At 45.7% G+C, this 27536-nt stretch overlaps 1 protein-coding gene across 2 annotated transcripts in view; it reads right to left on the bottom strand.

Moving 5' to 3' along the window:
* Nucleotides 1-527: 527 nt before the first annotated feature.
* Nucleotides 528-27536, bottom strand: part of USP46 (ubiquitin specific peptidase 46) — a 57638-nt gene continuing 30629 nt past the window's right edge. For both annotated transcript variants that reach the window (XM_044225895.1, XM_044225896.1), the window contains exons 5-9: nucleotides 17296-17372; nucleotides 10651-10734; nucleotides 8339-8536; nucleotides 6983-7061; nucleotides 528-6109 (exon numbers count right to left, since the gene is read on the bottom strand). In XM_044225895.1, the coding sequence (XP_044081830.1) occupies nucleotides 6008-6109; nucleotides 6983-7061; nucleotides 8339-8536; nucleotides 10651-10734; nucleotides 17296-17372 (540 nt within the window). In that variant the 3' untranslated portion in view covers nucleotides 528-6007. The remainder of the gene's footprint in view (nucleotides 6110-6982; nucleotides 7062-8338; nucleotides 8537-10650; nucleotides 10735-17295; nucleotides 17373-27536) is intronic.

Genomic DNA, 27536 nt, shown 5'->3' with positions numbered 1-27536 from the left:
TGAGGGGGGGCGGGAAGAGAAGGAGTCTTCACGAAGATTTCATAACCCATTAGAAAATATTTTTCTACCCCTCAGCGTGGGATAGAGGCAATTCTCAACCTGGAGACGAGCTCTCCGGGAAAGAGATGGAGGGATGAAGGCTCACTCTTAAATTGTTCCCATGTTTATTTTCAGTTACCTTAGCACAGAATGTTCTCTCAGGCAAGGTCTACGAAGACACTCTTTAATACAAACACAGTTGAGTTGGATCACAGGAGAACTTGTTTAAATACATAGAAATGGTGGCTTCAACTATTAAATTGTTTTGCCTCCTGCCAAGTGAGATCTACAGCTCTATTTTCTTCTCCAAGCTCTGTACAAGGAGGAGGTAAGAACAAAATAGGGCTTCGACCCACAGCACAAGTGCCCAACCCTCTCTCGGGAGAGCCTCGGTGGAACCCCCCATGAAAGCTGTGTGCTCCGTCGAGGGAGGGGAAAAAACGAAGATGCATCCACGTAACTCACAACACAGACAGGATACCCCCGGGTCGTTAATAAATACTTTATTATGAACCACCGTGTGGGAAATGAGCACAAAATTAGGAATTCTTTTTACAACATTTAATGTCGCTTCTGACTCTGGTGTCTGACAACCGAAATGAAGCTTCTCATTTGTAAGCTCCTCACGTGCTTTGTTCAAAGCGCTTTTAAAACATAGGGGAACTCAAAAAGGGGAACACAGGTTGGTTAAGTCCATAAAGTCATTTAGTCACACAGCTTAGAAACGCTCATGCCCAGACTGGTTTGGCTAACGTTTGGACAGGCTATTAATTATTTGGTAACAATGTAAAAGGATTGTTTATTTTATTCATAAAACCCTCTGTTAAGACTTTCAATATTCTGGCTCTTCTGACATGAAATTAAGAGGCAAAATGCTCAAGGCCATTGCTACAATGTAACAGATTTACACTGTTTTTTAAAAATGGGCTGCCCCTTGGAGGAGCAGGCAGGGTCGCAAGTGGGATTCCAAGAGGGGGGTCCCAAGGGAGAATGGGACTGGCCTGCTTTATCTAACCGCCCATCTGCTCCGTGAAACCCCGGCCAAACTGTGCTCAGCTGTGAATTCCCCTCAGACACAGTATTTCCATTTAAATTTCTTTTCCAGAGACACTTTTCTTTTTTTTCCTGAGGTAAACAATGAGAAAGGGGGTCCTGTCTGCTCCCCTTTGTTGTCCCCTGACTCCCAACAAATCTGGCATGTAGTAGGTGCTGAATGGTCACTTCATTAGAAATCTCTCCACTTGGAGCATCTCTAGGACAAGTCTAAGTGGTTTGTCTTTAGTACCATTCCCCAGATCAAAATCTTCCCTCAGGGGGAAAACGACTTCACGAGGATTTTTATGTTCATGTAAACAGAAGGTAAAGGCAGGCTTCAGACGGTTAAAGGTATTTAGGTGTCGATGTACAGAAACGGAGGATAAATGGAGAACACATCTCATTCCCCAGAAATGGGTCCTGCTGGTGGGGACATACCTATCCTGCGCACTCCATTTAACCGATGGACAGAACCAGGCCTAGAAAACAGCGAGCCTTTCCTAAGGTCCTCCCTTCCTACGACACTCCTGGCAGCCCCTGGCGACCTTCCAGTTCAGTCGGGTTCAGCTGACTTGCCCTGAGAGAAGACGGATGGAAATTGTTCTGTGGGTTTTTAGTTCCCATCACTGGGCCCAGGCAGATGCATGCAAGATGCATTCAGATGACGACTCCTGCCCACACGCGGACCCCCTGAAGGGACTGGCCTGGTGGAGGGGGAGATGGGGGCAAGCCTAGAGCATCTTAATAGCAAGCCTGAGTCTCAGGAAGGAGACAACATGCTGCCCCCACCGGGCAGGTCCCTATAGGGAGTGGGGTGCACCCCGCTGGAAGCCCCACAGCTCAGAAACCTCCAGAAACCCCGGGCTGGCTGTCAGTACAAGAGGGCCAGGATCATACCCCGACTCGGGCCTAGAAGCCAGAGGCTGGAAGCCGCTTTCTTATATGGGGAATGGATCTTTCTATTTCATAACTGGTAGAAGATTTTTATACGCAGAGCCCGAGCTAAGGAATTCACTGTGATGTCTAATATACGTGACACCCCTCCCCTTTTTTCCCCCCTAACTGAGAGCCTCAATTTGCTATTTCCCAAATACAGGTTTCTGGATTACTTCTGTTGATTTTTTTTTTTTTTTAAACTCAGAAACAGGACCAAGTTACCAAGTTTATCAACCTTGGCAGTAGCGCTGCAATTATGTATCACCAGCAACCAGAAGGTTATTTACATTTCCACTGCTTCGAAATTAAGTTGGGAATGATTACCGGGGCAGGAGACTTGCCAATAACTCCCATTTTATAAAAGGGGTTTTATAACCCATGTGTATAACATTACCAAGATATAATTCTCTAGGAAGAGAATTCCTATTACATTTATTTATTTTTTTGCAAACAATTTTAGACGCAGGGTGTTAAACTGATTGAACTTTCACAAGATTGATGTTATTGCTTAAAGTGCTTGAATTGGTTACATTAAAAGAAAATTAAGGTACAGATTATTTTAAATAAAAACTAAACTTTCTTTTCTTCAGCAACAAAATCAAACAAATGCCACACAAACACAGTAACTACTTTGGTTACAAAAAAATGAAAGCCAAAAATAAATTAATGTAATACTGGAAAACAGAAATTTAATTAGGCAGAAAAGTGGGAAATAATTTTCTCTGACCCATGCCATTTACATGAGTTATTCACAACAGTGCGCATAAATGCCTTGACCATATAAGAGCAAATGAGGGCAAAACATTTAGTGCACGATATTTTAATACATGTGAATATACAAAGTTGACCAAAATGCAGTTTAAAGATAAAATCCATCTGTAATAAAGCTACACTCCAATAGCTAAAATAAGTCCTAAGCCCCAGTTAGAACATAGTTCGTGGTTAGGCATGCCCATGAAATTAAGCACATTCATGAAAATAAATGTATAGGGACCATTCCTATCATTTTTCCCCCATTTCATCTGAAATCCAAAATATGCCAGGCCGTAATGCCACATACGACTGGCTTCCGATTCAAGCCAACACCTTCTTGTAGTGTTCCTTGGCTCTCTGCACAGCAGCCCACTGCTGCCTTGGAATGGAAAATGCACCCGTGTAACAGGACTGGGGGTCAGCATTTTGCCAAAATTGGTGCTCATACAAATGCCTTTTTATCAAACTGTACCGTAACCTAGGTGCTCAGCTAGTAAGTAACCAATAAAGCAAACATGTCTTCTCTCGTTCAAGTGGGAAACACTGTAACTTATTCTGAAACCGCAGCAGTTAAAAGAAATACAGCAGGCCCACTCACTCCCCGCTAGAAAATGACACACAAAACCCCTGCGATTTGAGGGAATACTGCTGAGCCTTTGTGCTATCGTTGACCTCAGAATGGTCGCACACATCTGACACCGTTCTCTGCTCTCCACGATGAATGAGGGATGAAAAATGAAGTGTCTGCATGCTACTGTCTTTACATGAAGTGAAATGATACAGGGGAAATGTAGCTGCCTAGTGTTTGTCTCATTTATTGAAGAGGAAAGAAATGATCAGATAGCTCTAAAGTTTAAAACTCTGATGGAGTGACTGCAGATAAGTGTGATTTGGTCTTTCTCCAATCTTCTTTTCTTGCCTCACACAACCATTTTAATGCTTTTCCAGTACCTTCCATACTTGTTCTCTATTCCTAACCTCTATCCAGGAATACTGAATTTTAACTGATCCTTTCAGTTTCTTTTGTTAAGTCACTGGGAAAAACTCTTTACACATACAAAAGAAATAATATTAGTAATAAAGAAAATGCTCTGAATCTAGGACTTAGCATTTAGATATTACTATTGTAGGCTTCCAATTGAAAATTTTTTTTTCTAATAAATTAGCTTCAAGAGTCATTTCAAAGATAATTTTAATAGTTTTTCTTATGAATCAGTTCCAAATATATTAGATATGAACCATCATTTTTTTTTCTTAAAACTTTGCAACCTGCAGTCAAATATATGGGTTATATATAGTACAAACAATTCCTTGTATCAGTCACCTTCAATTGCGAAGTGTCTCTCCTTAAAAACAGAATAAATACTCACCTTCCAGGTAAGTGATTACTGCATATGTTTCATGGAGGAAAAAAAAAGACAAAATATTTATAAATACGAATTTGCCTCTAAACAAGGCAAGGTATATTTTCATCACTTGTATAAAACAATAACGTGAAGATCACCCTGTTTTTGTCTTTTCCAGTGAAAAGCAAAACGTTTCACTACAAGCATGAACAAATGAAGTGTTGGCATGCTTAGTTAGGTTCTGAGCAATAAACAGTTCAAGGTATCTCAAAGACAAGAAATCCAGTTTTCACCTAGATAAAGTGCACCTTCATTGTTACAAGATGGCCGCTAACATGTTTGATTTCAGTTTTAATTCACATTATGCCAAACATCTGCGTGTTCACTCGCCGATTTATTAGGTAACAAAATAAGACGTTCACAGTATGTTAGAGTGTATGGAAGTCACTGGCTTCCCAAAGGAAGCCAAGATCTAGGACCCATAGTTACTTGAAAGAATCCAAAGACCAGCTCGACAGCAAAACACCAAACTGACCCTTTCAATAAAAGGTACCAACACGCGTATGATCTAATAAATACATACATAACAAAAGTGAAAAAGGTAAAAGTAACTCTAGTGAGATGAGGTTCTTCCGGAAAGCGGTCCTGTCAAGCATTCAAGGAGTCGGAGCCAAAGAGACGCCACCATTTTGTTCATTCCTCCGCCCACCCACTCGCACTTCCTCGACCCACCTTCACACCCAGCTACCTCCAGTAACCCCTCCTGGGACGGTTCCGTGTCAGCCCCGGGGCTCATCAGCGCCTGCACACACGGCCGGAAACGTGACAAAGACGACAGCTGGGCAACGAGGCCGATGGCGGCGAGGGGGCAGCGACGCCGTCCTCACTGAGGGAGAAGGATGTGGGCGCCGCCCGGCCACCGAGGGCTGGGCCGGAAGCAGTGGCCGCGGTGTCCCAGCCCTGCGACCACAGACCGCAAACACCGGCAGGCCTGCAGTGACACCCGTGACAACACTCAGCAGTGCCAGAGAGAGGACAGACAACTCACGGGACCTCATGGAAGTAGAGGGTCCCTAAAGACAAACAGCGCAGGGTTATTTTCCTGCCACGTGGTTTTGGTAGAAAGAGAAGAAAAGTGACTTCTCCCTGTCCACGGATGCTTCCTCCTCTGGGCTTCGCCTGCCCTGAGCTCCCTCCCTTCTTAGCCCTGGGGGCTCTCCCGGCTGGGACAGCACAGCCCTTGGCAGGCACCAGGCACCAGGCACCAGCCACCAGGAACAGCTTCTCGTCACCCTGTTCGGCCTGGAAGAGGCTTTGCGTACTGAGGTTACTCACTTTGAAACGTTTTCATTTGCACAAACTTAAAGCTATGATTGCAGCCCCTAAAAGGTGAACATCTACCCAATTCTTCTGTCCTTCTGGCGGGAAAGCGGCAGAGCAGCGAACACTGGGCAGCAGTGCGTCTGGGGACAAGGGAAAGGAATGCACTGAGACACGATCCCGGGAGGCATTGAGGCCGTGCAGCAGAGACCCAAACAGACTGCAGACATTCGCTGGAAATGTCACTCGATTCAGCCAGACACGGCCAGTGGTGGGGCATTTACCCGATCCTAAAATTAGCAACTGTTACTCATAGAAATCTTACTACAATCTGATTGCAGTTAACTCTACCTCAGACTAAAATAAAACCACGAGTAGTGCTGCATGTAAAAAATAAAATAAAATAAAATAAAATAAAAAAATAATAAACCAAAGGGAGAGAAAGTCTAACACAGCCAGACCATCAGACGTGGCTTCCTACCCCTGGTGGGCAGCTGGGGAGGAAAGGGTGCAGGGGAACCACGTAGGAGTGCTTGGAACATTTCCCCCCATTTGAATGAGTCCCGCAGTTCTTTAAGTTATTCTCTTGATTGATAGAATAAAATATATCCAGATTCTGAATTTTTTGATATATCTGATGTCAGGCCATAGAATTCTTCAATAGCTTGGGCATCTATTTTCTGCAACAGAAGAGACACAAAACAATAACACTGTTTAACATGCGGATGGAGATTAGGAGAGAAAAGTGAACAGGATAGACAAGAGAATGTAAGGAACACAGTCCTAAAAGCACAACGGGGAACTCTGAGCAGCCACCTGTCAGTGCCCCGGACTTGACAAGGGGCCATGGTTACGTAAACTGCAATTGTTGAGGAGGAAAGCCACCCTTTAATTTATGAGGCCACCATATGTGGGCACTCTTTGAAGAAGGCAGGGCTTCTACCTTTCAAAGGATAGACCGGGGGGGTCTTGAGGAAAACCTTAATTTCTTCAGATAATCAGAGTTCATTCCCTTTAGTGTCACCCTGTGAGCTAAAAATGGGCCTCGTCCGACAGTGGCATCTCTCCAGCTAGGACTCCTTTACAACAAAATCAATACACGGAACAACTTGAGTGTGATCGAATGATTTTTAGGTCCAACAAACTGAAAAGGTATTTTTAACAACCGATACAAGGAAAATTTGGTATAATGAAAGAATTCTAATAGAACTTTTTTTTTTTTTTTTAAAAAAGGTTTATTATTTGGTCTGTACCAGAAAGGGCTTCAGTCGCGGTGGAAAACAGGGCTTAGACATAAATATGATTTCGGGGGACACAGAGAACTCACATCCATGGTGGACCAGTTAACAGGAACACAGTATCAGTGAGCCCCCATCACAGCCCTTTGTCTCTTTCCACAGAGAATGAAGAGCGGCAGAATTTAGTTTCAAGAGATACGTAAACCATTTGAGGGGAAAACAGGCCTGTTGTAGGAAGTGCCCCCTCCCGCCCCCACAAACTCCCCCAAACACAGTCTGTGCCCCAGCCCCACTGAGGGTAACCGGCATACCAACCTCTACAATGTCATCATCAAACAACAGCCAGAAGCCATGACTCTTGACGATAGTAATATAATGCCCACGGTTGGGACCGCTGGAAAACGACAAAAGTTGTCAGGTTACCATTTACTTCTTTAAAAAAAGACTATGTCGCTCCATGTAAGCAGTGATTTACGAGAACAAACTCTCTCGTGTCTGTGCCCCCGGTGGTTTGATGGAAACGTAGGGAGGGAGAGCCACAGGGCGTGCTGTGGGGCACGTGAGGGAGTCTTCTGCAAAGATGCAAAGACACGGGTCTTCTGAAGACCCACAGTCCCATGGGGAAAAGCAGGTATTCAAACTCGACAGTGACTGGACACCCACTGCGTGCCAGACTGTCTCCCGACTCTCAGACAAAAGAGCAGCAACGAAAATAAAGTTCCCACCCTCTCAGGGTAAGGCTTGGCTAGGCAATGAATGAACTAAAATACAACTATTTCAAGCAGTAATGAGGGCCATGAAGAATAAAGCCAGAGTGGGCCGCCGGGGGCGCTCAGTTGGCTAAACGACTGCCTTCGGCTCGGGTCATGATCCTGGAGTCCCAGGATCGAGTCCCGCATTGGGCTCCCTGCTCGGCTGGCACCCTGCTTCTCCCTCTGACCTTTCCCCTCTCATGCTCTCTCTTTCTCTCATTCTCTCTCTCTCTCAAATAAATAAATAAAAATAGAATCTTAAAAAAAAAAAGAAGCCAGAGTAACAGCGTGGAAAGAGACCACACACAATCCTGTCCCAGCTGAGGATAGAATCATAAACGGATGAATTTTCAATGGACGTTTTTCCATGCTTCTATCTATAGCTAAGGAATAAAAAAATATTTGCTCAAAAGGACAAAAGAACTTCCAGCAAAAACTCTGCATCCCCATTATCTAGGGGCCTTCTCTCTTACTCTGTTTCTGATTGGGTCAAGACTACAAACAGCATAAAGAATATTTTTAAGAGTACATGTAAACAAAAAAAAATTTTTTTTTTTAAAGAGTACATTTTAGGGGCACCTGGGTGGCTCAGTGGGTTAAGCCTCTGCCTTCAGCTCGGGTCATGATCTCAGGGTCCTGGGATCAAGTCCCGCATTGGGCTCTCTACTCAGCTGGTAGCCTGCTTCCCACCACCCCCCAACCTGTGATCAATAAATAAATAAATAAAATCTTAAAAAAAAAAAAAAAGTTTAAAGAGTATATTTTAGATTTATTTTGCAGTAAGGAGGAGCTCGGAAGACATTCTCGGAAGTACCATCACCACGGAATCTCATCGCCCGGGAAGGCACAGCTGGGGCTACCCGGGCACGAGCAGAGCCTCCCGCTGTCCCGCAGCGCCCGCTTCCCCACCTGCCCTCACCTGCCACAGTGAACCACCACGGCCACCAGGTCGTACATGCGGTCCAGGTTCACGGCGTCGCTAGACGTGTTGAAGAGCCGGAGCTCCAGCGGGAAGACCACCCGGTACGACAGCTTGGTGTACCTGTGCAGCTGCTCCATGTACTTGAACCGCTTCAGGTGCAGGGCCAAAATCATGGGCAGCTTCTTCACTCTCATCCTAGGGGACCACGAAACAGACCGTCAGCTGTCCCTCACGGCCGTTAGGGGGACACGAACCCGCTGCCACCACCCCAGCGGACAGCAGGAGGTGCTCACGGGCGTCGGTCCCGCAAACACGCGGACCGCTCGCAAGAACGAGAGGGGCGTGCGTGCGCTGAGCGGGCTCCCCCGCCGCTCGGCGAACCGGGGCACAGCCGGCCAGGGCGAGGGGCCACGGCGGGTCTCTGCTTCGGTTTGGGCAAAGGAGCCCGTCCTGAGTTTGTACCAGTAAAACCCAGGACGTGCGACTGCTCTCCATGACTGCTTGCTGCCTTCCAGAAAGAACAGTCTTTGGGCAACCACAGCCCCCTCCACCCCATCTGGAAACAGTGGAGAAGAGGGGGACAGCTCTTGAGAGCAGCGGGGGGACGGAAAGCAGAAGGCTGAGGTTTGGACTTGCAGGTTCTGAGGACCGGCGGGGGCGCTTCCCGACTACACCGCGGCCGCCGGGGAGCCAGGTGCACCAGCCCCACTGCGGACCTCGGTGCCGCCCCTCCGAAAATGCAGGGGTTGGCTTCGGGCTATTCTCCCCAAAATGGGCTTCGTGGAGCACCGGAGGTGTTCACCGAGCTGGGGTTTTGAGGGTGCTGGTGTGGCCAGGGTTACTTTCAATTTTGAAGTTCTGCTGTGCACGGCATGATGAAGGGCTGGAGAAATCCTACAGTGAAGGAAGTGTTCTCCTTTGTTGGATGCGGCCTTCCCCAAACTTTTATGAACACAGAACGCTTTTTTCCCTAGGTGACCATGAATATTCCTCAGCAAAAAACTCACACAAACAAGTTTATGTAGGTAACTCTGCTAGAAGAGAGGCCCTTTGGTCACCTTCCAGGACCCCCATCCTGGGTCCGCGTCAATGTCGTTCAGCTTGTATACGCTGTCAAAGCACATTATTTGAAAAATAATTTTAAAGAGACTACAGATTTTAAGAGACTACTGTTCAGGATTCTACTGAAGTAAAACCCTGTTCATAAAGATAAGAAAATTTTAAGGCCAGCAGAAATGTAAGAATCGTGGGGAACCCCATATTTTACAATTTTTCAAGAATCATGGGGAATGCCATATTTTATAGGAACACACACTATTTTAACCAATAAAACCTCCAAGGTTGAGCGGGACACATACTGGTGCCACATGGGGAGGTCTGGGGTGGCCGTGGGCAGACAGATTCTGAGGACAGGGAGCAGAAATGAGCTCACTGATCACTCCCAAGAGTTCACCACCTCTGCCCTCCATTCCCATCTGCAGAATGACTGACCTTTCGTGAGTTTTGATGCAATGAGGATAGACGTGCATGTCTGGGGGGCAGGCAGAGCCAGGGAGGCTGGGCACAGCAACGATTTCCACCTGGGCTCTAGACCCCGGAAGGTTTCAGACAGCAGTAACGAGCTCCTGTGAGTTACTCTGAATATTCCACAACCACAGGCAGGGTAAGTTTCACTCACGGGAAAGCCTCACGGGCTAATGAAAATGTCAAGTTTCCTGATATCTGGGCCAGACCACAGAGAAGTCCTGACTACTACAGACTGTCCGGGGGCTGTAACCAGCTGGTGCTGGTAAAGGTAGGCGAGCCTGGATCCAGTATCAGTTCAGAAAAGTGATGACCTCTTATCGCCCATCCATTTAACTGATGTGCTAACAGTTCCTCATGTTTCCACATTCAATGATTAACTTTTTTCATCTTCTGCGTCTCTGAATAAGAAGTTCCAACACTTAGGCAATCCCAACAATATTACTAGAGATCTACTAGGTGTTGTATGCCCTGTCCTTTTTATAATCTGACTTTCATCCCAAGCGGATAGTAATTACACCCGATCTCACTCATTTACCCAGCACAGTATCCCGCACGCGGCATGCAATAAGTATCTGTAGAATGAATGAATGAACAAAGGATCCCACAGTCAGACAAATGGACAAGTCCCCAAGGTGGCATTCTTATCCTTGTTTCTCCAAGGAGGAAGGCAACTAACTTCTCCAAAGCTACTTGGCCATGAGCCCATGAACTGGGATTCAAAATCAGACATGGTTCCTTCCCTCAACCCAAAGCCACCCTCTGGGCTAAAACCCTTTACGCACCTTTTCTGGGCCTCCTGTTTGCTGCAGCACGTTTCACAATAATATTTCTGTTCACTACACAGTGTTTCTGTGTTGCTGAAGTCTCTGCGGAGAAAAATATTTTCCATCTCAAAACACAGTCCAAAACGTACTTGCTATACACCATGTTTTAAACCCTTTATTACCCGTAGGGTTATTTTTTAAAAAATATTTTCTTTATTTCTGAGAGAAAGAGTTGAACTCACACAAAGGGAGAAGAGAAGCTGAGCAGAGAGTCAGCCCGACCTGGGGCTCGATCCCAGGACTCTGAGATCATGACCTGAGCTGAAGGCAGATACTCAAACTGACCGAGACACCCAGGCGACCTATAGGTAATTTTTAAGTGCATGTGGGGAAGAAGTAATGAGAAAAGATCTTTCTGTTGAGTCAGTGCTGTACTGGGTTATGATTTCACCACCGGAGATGTTCAAAGACAGCTTTATTTCATGGTACATGGATGGATATAAATGAGAGTTTCTAATGGATTCAAAAAACAAATCTTAAGGTTTAACAAGACTACCTGTACCCCGACAATTAAAAATTAGAACAGAAAAGTACTCACTACTATAAAAGCCCATTGTTACATTGTAGTCATGTCCAAAAAAGTCAATCACATAAAACAGAAGGTGACATTATCATGTAATGAAAAACAGTGTATCTCAGGTGAACTATATTTTCAAAGGGCACAAAGGTAAAGATAATGGTATTTAAACCACATACAACTGCCCTTAGACTGAACTAACTACCAGGAGATGCCGGCTTCCTCCAATCCCCTGCTCCCCACCCCGCACCTTGGATCCTTTTGAGGACAAATGCCCCTGCGACTATGATCTGTATTCACCCCCATCATGAGGTTTTACTGCACTACTTATGGTTTTCATTTTTTAAATGTCACGGCTTTTCATTCTTTCCTGGTCATTGAGATTCTACTTAACATTCCTGTGGTACGGCTTCAAAGGCTGAGGAGAACATCCAGAATATAATACCCTGGAGTCTAGAGAGAGCCTGTGGTACTTCTTTATTCACAGGGAGCGTCCTAGCACCAGAATGATCAGATTTTATTAAAGAGAAAGTGTTATTTACATGGTGTTATTGACTCACACTTACACAGAGCTTATCAAAAGAAACTGTAGACGGCTCATGCGTTCTCTACTCAGACATTAAGCAATGGTCCCCTGGGCTTGGTGCAGGGGCTCACAGAAGCGCGTGCCCTTCACGCTGCCCTCAGTCTGACAGACACGTGCAAGTGAGCCGGTCACAACAGGCCATGCTCCCGACAGGTTAAAAAAACAAAACCACCGCATACACTTCTCGCACCTAAAGCCCTCAAGCCGGTGCCCAATTCACTTAGGGATAAAACCAGATACCTTGCCAAGGCCAGACCCCTGACTGTTCTTCTGACCTCCCTCCTACCCTCCCTTTGGAGTAACACCCAGCCTTTCTGCCTCAGGGCTTCTGCACGTGCCACTTCCCCAAACAGCTCCTTTCCAGACACTTCCATGGCTGGCTCCACTCACTGCTCAGAGCTCAGCAAAAATATCACCTCCTGGGAGAAGACTTCTCTGTCTACTCTCTGCAAATCCACCAGCCTCTACCCTGTTGGCTGTCTTGCTCTCTTCTGAGCACTCAGAACCGTCCGAAACTCTCCTCCTATTTACTTGATCACTTGCCTCCTCTCTCTGTGGGCAGTGGTTCCTTCCTGTGTCTCACTCACTGCCATGTCCCCAGCCCTGAGGACAGGCCCAAAGCACCAAGGCACTCCATTTGTGGGCTGAGGAAAGACAGAAGCAGGTGTATCAAGTCCAGGGGAAAGCACCGAGGAAGGAGAAATGAATCTGAACTGGGGTGATGCACGCCATTTCCAAGGGGTGATGCCGAAGTCAGCTTCTCAGGGAAAGTGTGCCAGGTGGGTAACAGTCCAGGATTCCAGACAGAGGGACTGCTGCCCCACAGGGACATGGAGGCGAAGTGGAGATTGTGTCCTAGAAGCTGGTGCGGACCCCGTGGCTCTAGAATTCCACTAACAGGTCTCAGCAGGGAAAAGACATAATCAGTGCTTCTTGAGAAATACCATTTCTGGTAGCACTGTGGAGGAAGGACCGGAGGGGCTAAGAGGCCAGAAAACAATTTAGGAGGCAATTAAACTCAACTTGCAGATCTCAGGTGCTTGGGGCCTAATGGAGACTCAGACTTAGCTGAATGAACACAGGCTAACTCTTCAGCGAGGTAACGGATGCGAATGCTGTTCTTGGCCTACACAGGATCGGGGTGGAGCTGGTGGGTGGGGGGCAGGAAGGGGGAGAGGAGAGTCTGGGTGACGCTGGAGCTGCACATGGTTGGGATGTCCACCACAGACGCACCTCTGCACCCAGCTGAAGAACCAGAATCATTAAGGCAAGCTGCACAGCGAATAAGGAATTAGACACTTTCTACTCCTGCTCTTCAAAGAAAGTTCCCTGAAGTATTTGCAGACCCAGATAGGTGGAAATATACCAAAGTTAGTATTTACTTGAAAGGCCCAATTTACAAATAACCACCATCCTGCCCCACCCCAGCTGGTGGAGGCTCACCGACCCCCCCCACAACCCACTCCTTAGAGGGACACGGTAACGCTCCCAGGGCATCTGTGGGTGGAGAATGGGACAATGAGGCTAGGTCAGGAGAAGGGGCTGACCCCAGCAGGTAACTGAGTACAGCTGCTCTGCCCTGCCTCCCAGAAGCCGAGGGGATCCAGAGACATCGGTAACCTCCTTCCTGGGGTGCACCAGGTGGGACGCTTTGTTCTAAGGCCGACATCGGCAACACCAGTAGTTCTCCTGGCTGCCCCTGAGAATGACCTCAGGAGCCTTCAAAGCAATCTCAGTGCCTAGTCCCTCTCCGGGCCCCCCACTCAATCACACAGAAGCTCTCTGGCTGGAGCGGGTGGTTCTGATACGCCTGGAAGTGTGAGCAGTCACTGTTCCCAGTGCTTGGTCAGCCTCGACATGCACCCGTGCCACCCAGAGATCTCGTCCACATGCAGATCCTGGTTTGCTTATTCGTTCTTGGGGAAGACTAAGATGCTGTCTAATGAGCTCCCGGGGGCGTCAGTGATGCTAGCCCATGGACCACTATCTGAGCAGCAGATCTCAAACCTCGGTGGTATTAGAATCACGTAGAAAATTAATTAAAAATAGAGGCCTAGGCTCACTGTAGTTGAATACGGCCAGGGCCAAATTGTGGAAGCAGCCCAAGTGTCCACTGGTAGATGAATGGATAAAGAAGGGGCTATGTGTGTATTACTCAGCCATAAGAAAGAATGAAATCTTGCCATTTCCAACAACATGGACGGAGCTGGAGAGTACAGTGCTAAGTGAAATAAGTCAGGCAGAGGGGACTTAAAAGAGACTTCTGGGTGGCTCAGTTGGTTGGACGACTGCCTTCGGCTCAGGGCGTGATCCTGGAGTCCCGGGATCGAGTCCCACATCAGGCTCCCAGCTCCATGGGGAGTCTGCTTCGCTCTCTGACCTTCTCCTCGCTCATGCTCTCTCTCACTGTCTCTCTCTCTCAAATAAATAAATAAAATCTTTAAAAAAAAAAAAAAAAGAATGTCAAAGTAAGTAGAAAAGGAACTCGTTTTAGAGAAGATCCATCTTTAAAACAGAGCTACGGGAGAATGAAGAGCTACTTCCCTCCCAGCGGACCTCCCCGGCACCGGGAGAACCGGCACTTCAAATGCGAGGAGGACAAGGCAAGGGAGAGTGGCTTCCGAACGGCCCTTGAAGAGGAGGTTTCTGTGAAGGAGCCGCCGGGAGGGAACTCGGGCGCGGGAGTGAACGGCAAAAAATACCCAGAAGGCCATGGAAGGATAATTAAGATAAACTTCACGTATCTGAAGTTTCTGCCTGAGGCCATCCTTGAGCTTTTCAAAAAGAAGAAAAGAAAAAACATCCTAGGTATTCACTTGCGATACAGATGGCTCACCCAGCCTAGACAGTCCTGACATTTGCAGTGTGAGGATTCTAGCTCAGCTTCGTAGCCCTGTACCCTGACTGTAACCACTGCTTACTTCATCATTCCTCTGGGACAGAAGCCGGGAAAGCATAATGGAATTAATCATCTGGAAGGAGGTGGCAGAGACCTTACATTCAAATCCTACAATTTCAGCTCGATTTTTAACTTCTTTTTCGCCATCAAAATGAAAGAAAGGGAACATAGCACATCAGAAGACAAATGCAGACATGGTATAGAGGAAATTCACCGTTCGAATTTTAAAAACAAACCCTTAAGAACGCAAACCAAACTGAACCATGAAAGGGGACCCACCCCCCCAAATGACTGTACTCATTCCTTCTCTTTTTCCTCAGATGGAAAACGCTAATGGGTCAGCCAAGCATCACTGATTCCTGGGCCTTTCTCAGCACTTTGTTCTCCCGGGATAGGTTAGAAAGCGGCCATTCCCAGCCCCGAACCCTGGGAGTGTGAGGGTGAGTGGCAACACCCAGCCCAGCCCAGTCTTCCTGTTGGAGAGGTGAGATCTCGGGCACCTGTGAGGGCAGGTGTAGGTAAGTCAGTCAAATCTAATGTAGTTTAAAAAGCATCCAGGGGCGCCTGGATAGCTCAGTCCATTGAGTGTCCAACCCTTGGTTCGGCTCAGGTCAAGAACTCAGGGTCGTGAGATCGAGTCTCTGGTCTGCGCTTGGGGGAGTCTATGAGATTCTCTCTCTCTCCCCCGCCCTCTGTCCCTTCCCCTCCTCACTCGCTCTCTCTGGAATGAAAAAATCTTGAAAAATATTAAAAAATTAAAAAAAAAGAAAAAGGCATTCCAAAGCTCTTTCATACTCTCCTACCCCAGCTTCAACATCTTCAAATGTCCCCAGCCTGCCTTCCTCATGCAGGCATGTCCAATACACACATTTCTCAAATCCACTAATCAATCAATCAATCAATCAAGATAACATAAATCTGAGTTACATTTCTTCATAACAAGTTTCCCCGAAGATTAAAATCATAATTCACCAGTCAGCCCTTTACCTGGCTGACAGATCTCAAAGCTACAGCCACTGGCAGCCATCTGTCCTTTTGAGCAACCCAGGAATTTCTTAGAAGGGAGGAGAAGTAGTCAACCTAACCAAATTCTCCCTAACATCAACTTGTTTGGGAAAAAAAAAAAAAAACGGTGAGGGAATAGGCAAGGAGTATCTTTCCTTCTATTCTTTCACGTGCAACTGAAGTTGGCAAAACCATGGCTTTTTCCATTCCCTGTGATCATTACACCTTGGGGAAATCAAAGATGGCTTCCTGTCACAGGACTGTCAGGGACCCATGCTTACACAGACTCTTCCAGAACAAAGGCCACCCTGGCCTACAAAACACGTTGCCAACAAAGAGTTAACACACTCGCCCTAGACTCCTGGACCTGAGGCACTGGGACACATGGGCTGGTGCGCCACACCCACGGGAAACGCCAGTAACTAGCTCATCAGTGCAGGGAGCCGAGGGGGCCCTGGGAAACCAGAGAGCAATCAGCGCCCCCAACACCCACTCACATAACACACCACCAGGCGCAGGAGCCAAGAAGCTCTTCCGTGTTGGCGTTGGTGCCATCGCCCCGCAAGACGACGTTCTAACAGCCAACCACCACCGCCAGTCCCCTGAAGCTCTCGTTCTGAAAGGTTCCAAGTAACCTGAACTCCTAAAATGACACTTCTGTCACTCAATCGCCATTGATAAAGATCCACTGAGCCTCATCAGGCACTAGACAATGTCCAAGCTATGGTACCTTAAGCAACAGGAGGCCGGCCCTGACCATGAGGTCCCGCCTGGCATCCGCACAACCAAGCACTCTGGAGACCTACTTAATGTCCTTCAGGGCACCGATCACCGCCTGTGGAGTCCTCCTAGAATGTAAGGGCTGTGAGAGCCTCAATGTGTCTGAGGCTTGCTCCTCCATGCCCAGTGTCTAGAGCAGGGCTGGACTGCTTCTAAGCCCTCACAAAAGCAGGGCGGGGGTGGGGGGCTGGGGGTGTGGAAGGGGAAGGGATGGAAGAAGGGAAACAGAATCATGTCTCTGCATCGCCTCTGGGCACATTTCCAATGTTCAAGTCAACACACAATATGCCTGGAAATCCTGGGCACGTGGCGTTCTGCGCTTCGGGTTCCGCACCTTCTCTCGGTCTTGACAAGGAGGCGTATCTTTTCATCACTCATCTCCACAGAACACTGAAAGACGGAGGAACAGACGTTCCCCCACTGGTTCTCAACTCAAAAGTACATAATCTTTTAAACTGGCTTAGAAAGAGTAATGGTAGGCATGGGTAGCGTGTGTTAATCATGTGTGTCAGAGACAAACCAGAGAGAGAGAGACACTGATGAAAGCCAAAGTCCACATCTGTATTAAAGATTAAAACTTATTTTTAAACTTAAGGACTAATGACTTGATCCTCTTTCTTCTCAGCATGATCCTTCTTCTCTACACCACATATACTTATTTTTAATCTCTCTTGGGAAAGAAGAAATAGAAAATAATAGGATTATATGGGTTTAACTGAAAGGAAGATTACCTCCCGAGGAAATACAGTATTTTTCCCCCACATATTTACTGGCCTGATCAAAAGCTCAGATCACAGTCAGAATTCAGGAGGTTACCTCAGACAGTGGGTAATAGATGTATTCTGCTCCACATCGACAGAAAGGTCAAGAAAATCTTCATCTTTGCTACTAACCTGAAGCAAAGAAGAAAGAAAAAAAAAAGATTAGGTACAAAATATATAATAGATACAGTAGATAAAATTCTCAACGCTTATAGGCAACTAAAACCCAAAACCACAGGCATAGTCATGCGTGGTTTTATATGCTCACTGGCAACAACTTATACTGAAAATAACCCCCTCTAGAGAAGGCCCCAAATCCTCAATGTACCTGTATTCCTGTTCCAGCTTTCTTTCAGAACTTTCAATAATTAACACTCAACCAGATTTCGCTTCCTCTCCATTCATTTTTCCCATCGTTTCAAAGTAGGAAGAATCAGACAAAACACCCATAGACCCCAAACTGGCAGGAGAAAAAATGGAAAAAAGACAAGAGACTTCTAAAACTCCCTACTCTGAGGGCCAATCTCTGCGAGGCCGTGGGCGGTGCCTTCAGCCAGTCCCCTGAAATCACTCCTGCAGGAGTATGTATGGGGCCAGGGAGATAACGGGGGTCGGACTGGAGGTTACACTGGCCGCAGGTGCACGTGTCCCCTCCCCGAGCTGGGGAATGGCCTTCATCTGGCCTTCACGGCAGAGCCCTGGGCTGTCTGTGGTCAGCGGGACCTGGAGCTGGCCTGGAGCACTGGCTCATGCGGGCCACCCTTCGGGAGCTGGCTCCCCGGCCCAGCTGTGCCTCGGCGCCCACTGTTTAGACCACACCAAGCCTGGCATTCCAACTCGCTGAAGTTCATGGAGTTACAAACGGCCAGCATTCCAGCAGTTCACTTGCAAGCCTGGCGTTTGACTTCCTTGCTATGAGAGGGGCAGACTAGCTCCGCAATGACCTTGAAGTGCTCAATCAATCGGCAGGAAAGTGAGAAAACACTTCTTTAAGTGGGACAACTACTCTATGAGCCGATACTCCACTGTTAGGCCACTTTCTAAAGAAATACTCAGAACACAGACACAATCTCTTATACTTTCATTACTGCACACAACAAAGGGTACGGAGACACACTTCCCAGTTTCATCTCCTGTCTCTGCCACTTAAGCCCTGAATGACCGCAGGCCAGTTACTCAGCCTTGCAGTGCCTCAGTCTCCTCATCTATAAAGTGGGGACCATAAGAGTAGATATTCATCAGGTTGTTGTAAAGATAAAATAATACATGTAAGGTGCTTTCAGAGGTAAACACTCAGTAAGTCGGGGAGGGGTACAAACATTGCAAATGGCCTCAAATGAGCCAAGAGCTGGGAACGGTTCACTACCTGGTGGTATTGTATCATATTAAATTAATACACAGGCTATACATCCTTATAGAACTGACCTCTAGTTTTGTATAAAAAAGGCATGTATACATTTACACATACACACACATGCCCTTACACACATACACACACTTCGTCATTCTGCCTTTTTTTGGTAAATGGCACTTGTTATTGCTATTGCAGAATGCATGAAAGGCCCAAATATTTGCCACTGCCTACACTGGCTTCTTTGCTGGAGGACTTTACAGATCCTCTCATCAAGAGATGTGTTTCTCATCCTGATTCTGAGTTCAGCCATATGACGTGCTTTGGCCAATGGGATGTTAGAGGACATGTCATAAGCAGGAGCTTGAACAGGCATTTATGAAATTGCTCTCTTGCATTTCTGTGGTCACTATAAGAAAGACAAATCCAAGTTAGCCCAATGTGTGTGTGTGTGTGTGTGTGTGTGTTTAAGATTTTATTTATTTGAGAAAGTGTGTGCCTAAGAGGTGGGGAGGTGGGAGAGGCAGAGAGAGAAGCAGACTCCCCACTGAGCAGGAAGCCCAACATGGGGCTAGATCTCAGGATCTCCAAGATGATGACTGGAGCCAAAGGCAGCCGCTCAACCGACTGAGCCTCCCAAGGGCCCCCAGGCTGGTCCGTTATGCCCAGGAAGAAGATGAGAGACCCATGAAAGAGAGCTGTTCTCACCAGGGTGCCCCAGCCAAGCCCGGTCTAGAGCAAAATGCCTAGGCAGCCTGCAGATACAGGAGTGAGCTTGCTGAAATACTAACACACAAGTTCAGCGCAGGTCCAGCCTAGACCGGGGGGCCTTCGGCCACCCCAGAGTTGAAGGAATTGTAATAATGACATTGATTTAAGTCTCAGAGTTTTGGGGTGGTTTGTAACAAAGCAATAGATAACCAATACAATGACTTCATATTATAAATGTCTCATTTGTATTATTTTACTGTCTGACTCTCACTCACTAAAATAAAAGACTGGCTCTGGTAATGACTAAGATCTGGCCATTCCTACACTCCTCCAGAAAGCTACGAAACTCAGCTACCTGTAAATACAAGTAGCTACCTGAAGGTGCTGGAGAACAAACACAGACGGGGAGAACAGTTGCACAGATTAAGTTCATGGTTTCATAGCCTTTACCTGGGTATCTGGAGGGGAACAAATGCAGTCTGTCTGGTCTTGGAACCAGAAAACTAAGTCTGGGAAACCATGTCTATGGGCCACAGAGGTTGAAATCTCAGCAGGTATTCCCAACTCTGGGCGACTCCCGACTCCCAACGCTTCTGGTTGCCCACTCAACCACCTACGCACAGAGCAGACTCAGCAACTCAGCCAGAGACGAAAGGGCTGACCAAGGGTCAAGCTGCTGCCTAAGAAACGGATTTGTAGTTTGAGTGCAGCCAAGATGAACCGCCTGTCAGGACTCAAGAAAACACAACACTCACTGAAGAAAAATAAAAGAACCCAGAGTTGTCTCAAGTTCTACATCCTCAGTGTCCTTGATAACATTCAAACTTATAAAACATGTGAAGAACCAGGAAAATGGGAGACAGTCTTTTACTTTTTTAATTAACACAGAATGCATTATTTGTTTTGGGGTACAGGGCTGTGATTCATCAGTCTTATATATACCCAGTGCTCATTATATCACATACCCTCCCCAGTGTCCATCACCTAGTTAATGGGAGATATTCTTAAGACAACTGAAACCAGTCCTCAGAGGATGCAGTTGTTGAAATTAGCAGACACAATTATTTTTTTAGCAGATAAGAAATCTCAGCAGAGAAATAGAAAGAAAGAAAGAAAGAAAGAAAGAAAGAAAGAAAAAGAAAGAAATGGAAATTCCAGAAGTGAAAAATTAATATACCAGATGGACTTGACAATGAACTGGAAAATAATAAAGGAAAGAAAAAGTGGACTTAGGGGCGCCTGGGTGGCTCAGTGGGTTAAGCCGCTGCCTTCGGCTCGGGTCATGATCCCAGGGTCCTGGGATCGAGTCCCGCATCGGGCTCCCTGCTCAGCGGGGAGCCTGCTTCCTCCTCTCTCTGCCTGCCTCTCTGCCTACTTGTGATCTCTCTCTGTCAAATAACTAAATAAAATCTTTAAAAAAAAAAAAAAAAGACAAATCGACAGAAAATTATCCAAGGAGAATAAAGGAAAAAAGAAATAAAAATTAACAGATACTCAGAAAACTATTAGAAAATACCATATTTATAACTGGAGTCTCAGAAGAGGAAAGAGAATAGAGCAGAAAAGCTATTTGGAAAATAATGGCAAAATATTTCCTTGTTTGCTGAAAGACATACATTTGTAGGTTCAAGATCCTCAACAAACACCAGGTACGATAAATACAAAGAAGGTTAGCCAAGGCACATCATAATCAAACTGTAACAAGTCAAGAGTAAAAAGCAAATCTTAAAAACATTGAGAGAAGAATGACGTATTACAAAAGAATGATTCAAGTGGGAGCTGATGTTTCATCCGAAATCATGGGGGACAGAGACAGATGGACAACATCTTTCATGTGCCAAAAGAAAAAACTGTCAATTGGCCATAAATTGATCCTTCAAGAATGGAGACAAAATAAGGAGAATTCATTATTAAAAGACCTGCACTGCAAATAAAACGTTAAAGGAAGTTCTTCAAGCCAAAGGGAAATGATACCAGATGGAAATCCAGATCCTCAGGAAAGAAGAAACAACAGTAATTTTGACACTGCCCTGTGGGGTTTATAATATACATAAATGTAATACATACAACAGCTACAGCATAAGGACACAGTAAGGCAGGGACAGGCAGAAGGAATATGCACCTGTATGGTTACAAGCTGTTTTATAGGAAACAGTGACATTATTAACTGTACGTGGACCATGAGGAGTAAGGAATGTATATTATGATCTCTAGAGAAACACCCAAACAATACACACACAAATACATATTAAGAGGAAGACTAAAATGGTATTGTTTATACAAATATATATGTATATATGTTAGTATTTTTTCAAAAAAAGCAAAGGAGGAGGAATATAAAAACAAAAAAAAGGAGGGTAAATGAATAGAAAACAAATAATAAAGTGGGAGCCCCAAACCCACCCATACCAGTAACTACATTAAACATTAATGGAATAAACATGAGCGGTGGCCTGAGGCTTGCCACAGAGATTACTGGCTAGGTGTAAGGGATCATACTGGGGTAACAGAAATGTTTTAAATGTTTTAAAACTGGAATATGGATTCCAATAAAAATTAGAAAAAACTGGATTATGATGATAACTGCACAACTCACCACATTACTTTAAAAATTACGGAGAGGATGAACTTTATGGCATATAAGCTATACATCAATAAAGCTGTTTTTTTAAAAAGTAAGAGGGGGCGCTGGGGTGGCTCAGTCAGTTGAGTGACCAACTCAGGATTTTGGCTCAGGTCGGGATCTCATGGGTTGTGAGCCCGGTGTTATCTTGTCAGGCTCCACACTCAGTGGGGAAATCTGTGATTCATTCTCCTCCCCAACCCCCAACTCATGCTCTAAGATAAATAAATCTTAAAAAAAAAAAAAAAAAAAAGGTGGGGTGCCTGGGTGGATGGCTCAGTCAGCTGGGTGGCCAACTCCTGATTTTGGCCCAGGTCATGGTCGGGGTCCTGGGATCAAGCCCTGCATTGGGCTCTGTGCTCTGTGAAGAGTCTGATTCAGGAGTCTCTCTCCCCTTCTCTGCCCCTCCCCCTGATCTCTCTCTCTCTTAAATAATCTTTTTTTTTTTTTTTAAGATTTTGTTTATTTATTGGAAAGAGAGAGATCACAAGTGGGCAGAAAGGAAGGCAGAGAGAGAGTGAGGGGGAAGCAGGCTCCCCGCTGAGCAGAGAGCCCGATGTGGGACTCAATCCCAGGACCCTGGGATCATGACCTGAGCCGAAGGCAGAGGCTTTAACCCACTGAGCCACCCAGGTGCCCCTCTCTCTTAAACAATCTTTAAAAAAAAAAAAAAAAAGTCAAATGTTCATGAAGCAAAACCTGACAGTATTAGAGGAAGAAATAAAATTATCCCACCATTGTAGTTAAGTTTTTTTTAAGGTTTATTTAATTGAGAGAGAGACACGGCATGAGTGGGAGGGGCAGAGGGACAAAGACTCTCAAGCAGACTCCTCGCTGAGCGTGGACCCCAACTACAGGCTCAGTCTCACGACCTGAGCTGAAACCAAGAGTCCAGATGCATAACCAACTGTACCCCCCAGGTGCCCCTCACAATCACAGGTTATTTTAATACCTCTTTCTCAGCAACTAACAGAAAGGCTGGGGGAAATCAAGGAAAACATGGGAAATCTGAAGAACTCTGTAGCTACAAAGAATATATTCTGTTCGAACCTGGGGTTCTCAGCAAGGGAAACTTTTCCTTCTGAGGGACATGTGGTAATGTCTGGACACATTTCCGCTGTCACCTCCTGGGGGCTGCTACTGGTGTCTAGTAGGTATGCTAGATGTTGCTAAGCATCCTATGATGGGCAGGGCAGGAACACACAACAAAGAATGATCTGACATTAAAGAGTAAGAGTTCCAAGGTTGAGAGACCTTGTTTTAAAGTACACTTACTGGAATAATCCATGTGTTGGGATATAAAGCATGTCACCGTAAATTTTAAAATACTGAAACAATACAGAATATATTCCCTAGCCACGTGGAATTAAATCTGAAGTCAATCAAATTAAAATATCTAGGAAAATCCTAAATAATTGCAACTTAAAGAACATACTTCTAAGTAATACATGGATCATGGGGAAAAAGCACAAGAAAAATTAGAAAACATTTTCAACTAATGATGAAAAAAATTAGAATTTGTGGGATGCGGCTAAAGCAGTGCTTAAAGGAAAACGTGTAGCTTTAAATGTGCATATTTGGTAAACAGAAGAGCAGGGACTACCTTTTCTGTTTTGGGGGGTTTTTTAAAAGATTTTATTTATTTCTTATTTAACAGACAGCAAAAGAGCACAAGTAGAGGGAGAAGTAGGCTTTCTGCTGAGCAGGGAGCCCGATGTGGGGCTCAATCCCAGGATCCTGCGATCATGACCAGAGCCGAAGGCCGTCACTAAATCGACTAAGCCACCCAGGCGCCCCTTCTGTTTGTTTTAAATGCTACATCCCTTGTGCATAAAATAATTTCCAGCATTTAGTGGGGACCCAATAAATATTTACTAAATGCATGACTGTGTAACTGAACAAATGGAAAGATTTCTAATATCCAATGGTGGCATCTGATAGGAGAATTATAAATGATTTTCTTTTTATACATTCCTGTGTCCGATATGTAAAAGATAATCCATAGGTATTTTATTTTTTAATGAGTAAAAGTTTTTAAACCTAAATGGTCCTTCTCTAGGAGAAAATAAAAGGATCAGAGCCAACTGAAGTCATATGTAACTTAGAGTGCGAGGATCAGGTTCTAGGAAAGCTTTTACCGGAAGGGTGCACAGACAAAGAAACATTGTCTCCTGCTGGACACAAATCTTTTCTCTTCTTAATTATTCTAGGGAAGGGAAAAAGGTACAAACCTAATTAACTGAATGAAAAAAGTTACTGGAACTTCCCCTAGTGCCCAATGTAAACTGCTTCCAGAATTTAGAGTGTGAGCAAACACCACTCAGGGAGATCACCCCCTTGGCAGATTTGAACACGGGGCTCTAAACCCTTCCATTAGGATTTTTCTCTCCCTCTGACTCAGACTGATATACAGTCAAAAAACAATGGGTGATCGCACAATTTTTTTTTCTATTTCTTTTTTGCCTTTCTGTCTCCCCAGAAAGCTGCCAGATAATGAAACCATTTTCTTCCCACACACAAGGATCTCATTCTGGTCTAAATGAAAATACAGCTTGTCTCCAAGGAAACATATATGTCACTAAGACTCCAATACTCTCAGCAAGCAAGGGCTACGTCTTATTCTTTCTTCTCCCCAGTTCTGGGCACGGAGTTCCCCCCAAAACTAGCTTAAAAGGTATGTAGGAAAATTAAGTGACCTTACCTGTTCTTCCTTTTATTTAATTAATTACAAATCAACTAATAGGGCAAATTAGTATGTGGGACATACATACAAATCACGAGCTTTCCGAAGGTCCTGAGTAATTAACATCATATTCAAATGTGCTTCGAATCCCCAGACTCCTTTCCTTGGCGCAGCAGAAAAGGTGGCCAGGCGGCTGTTGCACGATGATCAGCCAGGAGCTGAAAACATGCTGTCTCAGAGCAGTGTGACAGAGCAGTGGGCTTAGGGAAGGCGGGAAGGACAGCCCACCTGAGGGACACAGAGTCATGTTTCAGTGAACTCACCCGGCCACATCGCCCGTCCCCACTCCTCATCTCTAAAGGGCTCAGAAGCTCTACTAAATCCATTTTAACCTCTGCAAATGCAGCAAGGAGGAGCCATACAATTGGCACTTAATAAAGCACCTCCTTAGACCGACTTTGGCTCCAGTGACAGATTTAAATGTGCCTGAAAGCCTCCAGGAAGCACTAAAAGCCACAGGTTTGCAAAGCAGAAACTCAGCTTACATGGAAAGGGGGAAAATTAACAACAAGCACCACAACAAAATTAAGCTCCAAGGGGCCCCTCCAATCTTAGGAACCATGCGAGGAACAGCCGAAGAAGCACCGAGGCTAGGCTGGGAAGTCCCCATGCTGCAACCCTGAAGCGCCCTGATCAAGGTTACATGGGCGAGTGTGTACTGAATCACCCCCTTAAAACAGCCTCTGCAAGTGTATTGCAGAGTGAAACTGTTCGTCTCCATAAATCGTTCGGTTGACATTTGCTCTGCAATCACCAGCAACATTTACAAAGGGTGAGACCAAGAAGAAAAAAATTCACGTTTCCGGAGAGCATGAAGGCTGGCGCAAAGAGCTCTGCTCGACTGCAGGAACCGGCGGGTGAGCCGGCTATGGTGGCAAGGCCCCCTGCTCCCCCAGGGGCTAACGAGCGGCTCGGGGCCTCGCGCGGCGGAATCCCACTGTGAGATCGCACGCTGCCACAGAAGCACCATCTAAAGGCTGTTTGCCTTGGGCCAGGCATTACTCAAGGGGGGACCCATATTTCTCACCCCGTGAAGGAAAACTTAAATGTTAGGTCTTCTTTTACACTAAGTCCTCAAAAACAGCCTGCAGGCTATGTATTTTCTTCGAAAGTAGCGGGCCTGCCTAACAATTAGAGCTTTCTAAAAATGGAACGCTTCGCCAGGAGATTGAGTTCCCCATCTCTGGCCAGAGGACAGGAGATGCTGGTGACCGGCTGGCTAGGATGTCACAGAAGGGACGCAAGCACTGGCAGGGAAGGATTGGATGACTCCTAGGAACCCATCCAGTTAAAGGATCTAAGAAATGGAGGTGATGACCTAAGGAGCTCCGGAGAAAACTCCTGCCTGTCTAATCCCTTGAAGAGACAAAAAAAAAATGCAGGAGCACCCAGGTGGCTCAGTGGGTTAAGCATCTGCCTTCAGCTCTGGTCATGATCCCAGGGTCCTGGGATCGAGCCCCACGGTGGACTCCCTGCTCAGTGGGGAGTCTGCTTCTCCCTCTGCCTTTCCCTCGCTCATGCTCTCTTTCTTCCAAAAAATAAAATCTTAAAAAAAAATAAAAAATTACAGGTTTTTCAGAGTATGCCATCCTCCATAAAGACAGACTCATACATTTGCTCTTACTTCCACAAAGCAGGTATTTTTAATGGCTGGAATCCCATTATAACAAGCAGCAGAGGGAGAGGGAGAAGCCCTGAGATCATGACCCAAGCTGAAGGCAGACACTTAACTGGCTGAGCCACCCAGGTGCCCCGACATCACCCCAAAGTTTTGAAGGGAATCTCTGGGCCCAAACGTCACATGTGAGGGTAACCGTCCAGGAAAGTAACAGGCTGGTGAGAGTTTCTTCCACACAACTATTTGAGGGCACATTATTTGCATTTGTTGGGATCGAATAACCTGTTCACAGATTAAAAAAAGAAACTACAGATGTGACTAAGCCTCTCGTGTGAGCCTTCCTGAAAACTCCTACCAAGTTTTCCACAGAATGGCTTTAGTAACCACATCAATTTCCATGACAGCCGAAAAGGACGGCCCAGCTACACTGTCTGCTGCGGGCTTCCTGGGCAGCCACAGAAACGCACCGCCCCAGTGTTCTGGTTCCTGTGCCATAACCTCACAGGGGACTCTGTACGGCTCCTTCACACCATTTTACAATTGTCGTGACAAAACTCACTATTCCTTTTGTTGTTAAGGTCTGCCTTCCACATCCAAGTTCCAGAAAGGGAAGGCTCTCGCTGTATCCTCGGTATCTGTGCTTTTACGCAGCAGGTTGAGGCGGGGTGGGGGGACAGAACGAAATTAAGACTCAGCTCCACAGCCACCATATTACCCAAAGTGAAGCCATCTAAGAATAGTAGGTATAGACAACAATGTGGAGAAATAATGATCATACGCTCCACGTGTAAAATGGGACAAGAAGTTTTCTGATAAGCATACCACAGGACCTAAAAAATATAGATATAGAGAAAAAAATATATATATATAGATTTATGTACACTGAATTATATGAACTGGAATGTTCATAGCAGCATTGCTCATGGCTGCCCCAACCTGGAAACAATCAGATATTCACCAACAGTGAGATGAACTAGTGGACTGGCCCCTAGTCACACATGGACTACTATATAGCAATGAAAATGAATGACCGCATGCTGCAACAGCACAGCTGAATCTCACAAGGGACACTCGACAGGAAAGCAAAACCAAAACACAGTACACGGAAGAATACATATTGTATTATTTCATTCACATGAAGACAAAAAACAAGACAAACTGAATGATGCATCTGAGTTACAAGTTCACCAAATACTCAAAACAATAAGTCGCAAGTTCACCAAATATTCAAAGAACAGACTGTTATTAGT

The sequence above is a fragment of the Neovison vison genome, chromosome 11 (genome assembly GCF_020171115.1).
Source record: "Neovison vison isolate M4711 chromosome 11, ASM_NN_V1, whole genome shotgun sequence".
In the NCBI taxonomy this organism is placed as follows: domain Eukaryota; kingdom Metazoa; phylum Chordata; class Mammalia; order Carnivora; family Mustelidae; genus Neogale; species Neogale vison.
Note: the sequence above shows the minus strand (reverse complement) of the source record. Positions and strands in the feature narration are given on the sequence as shown.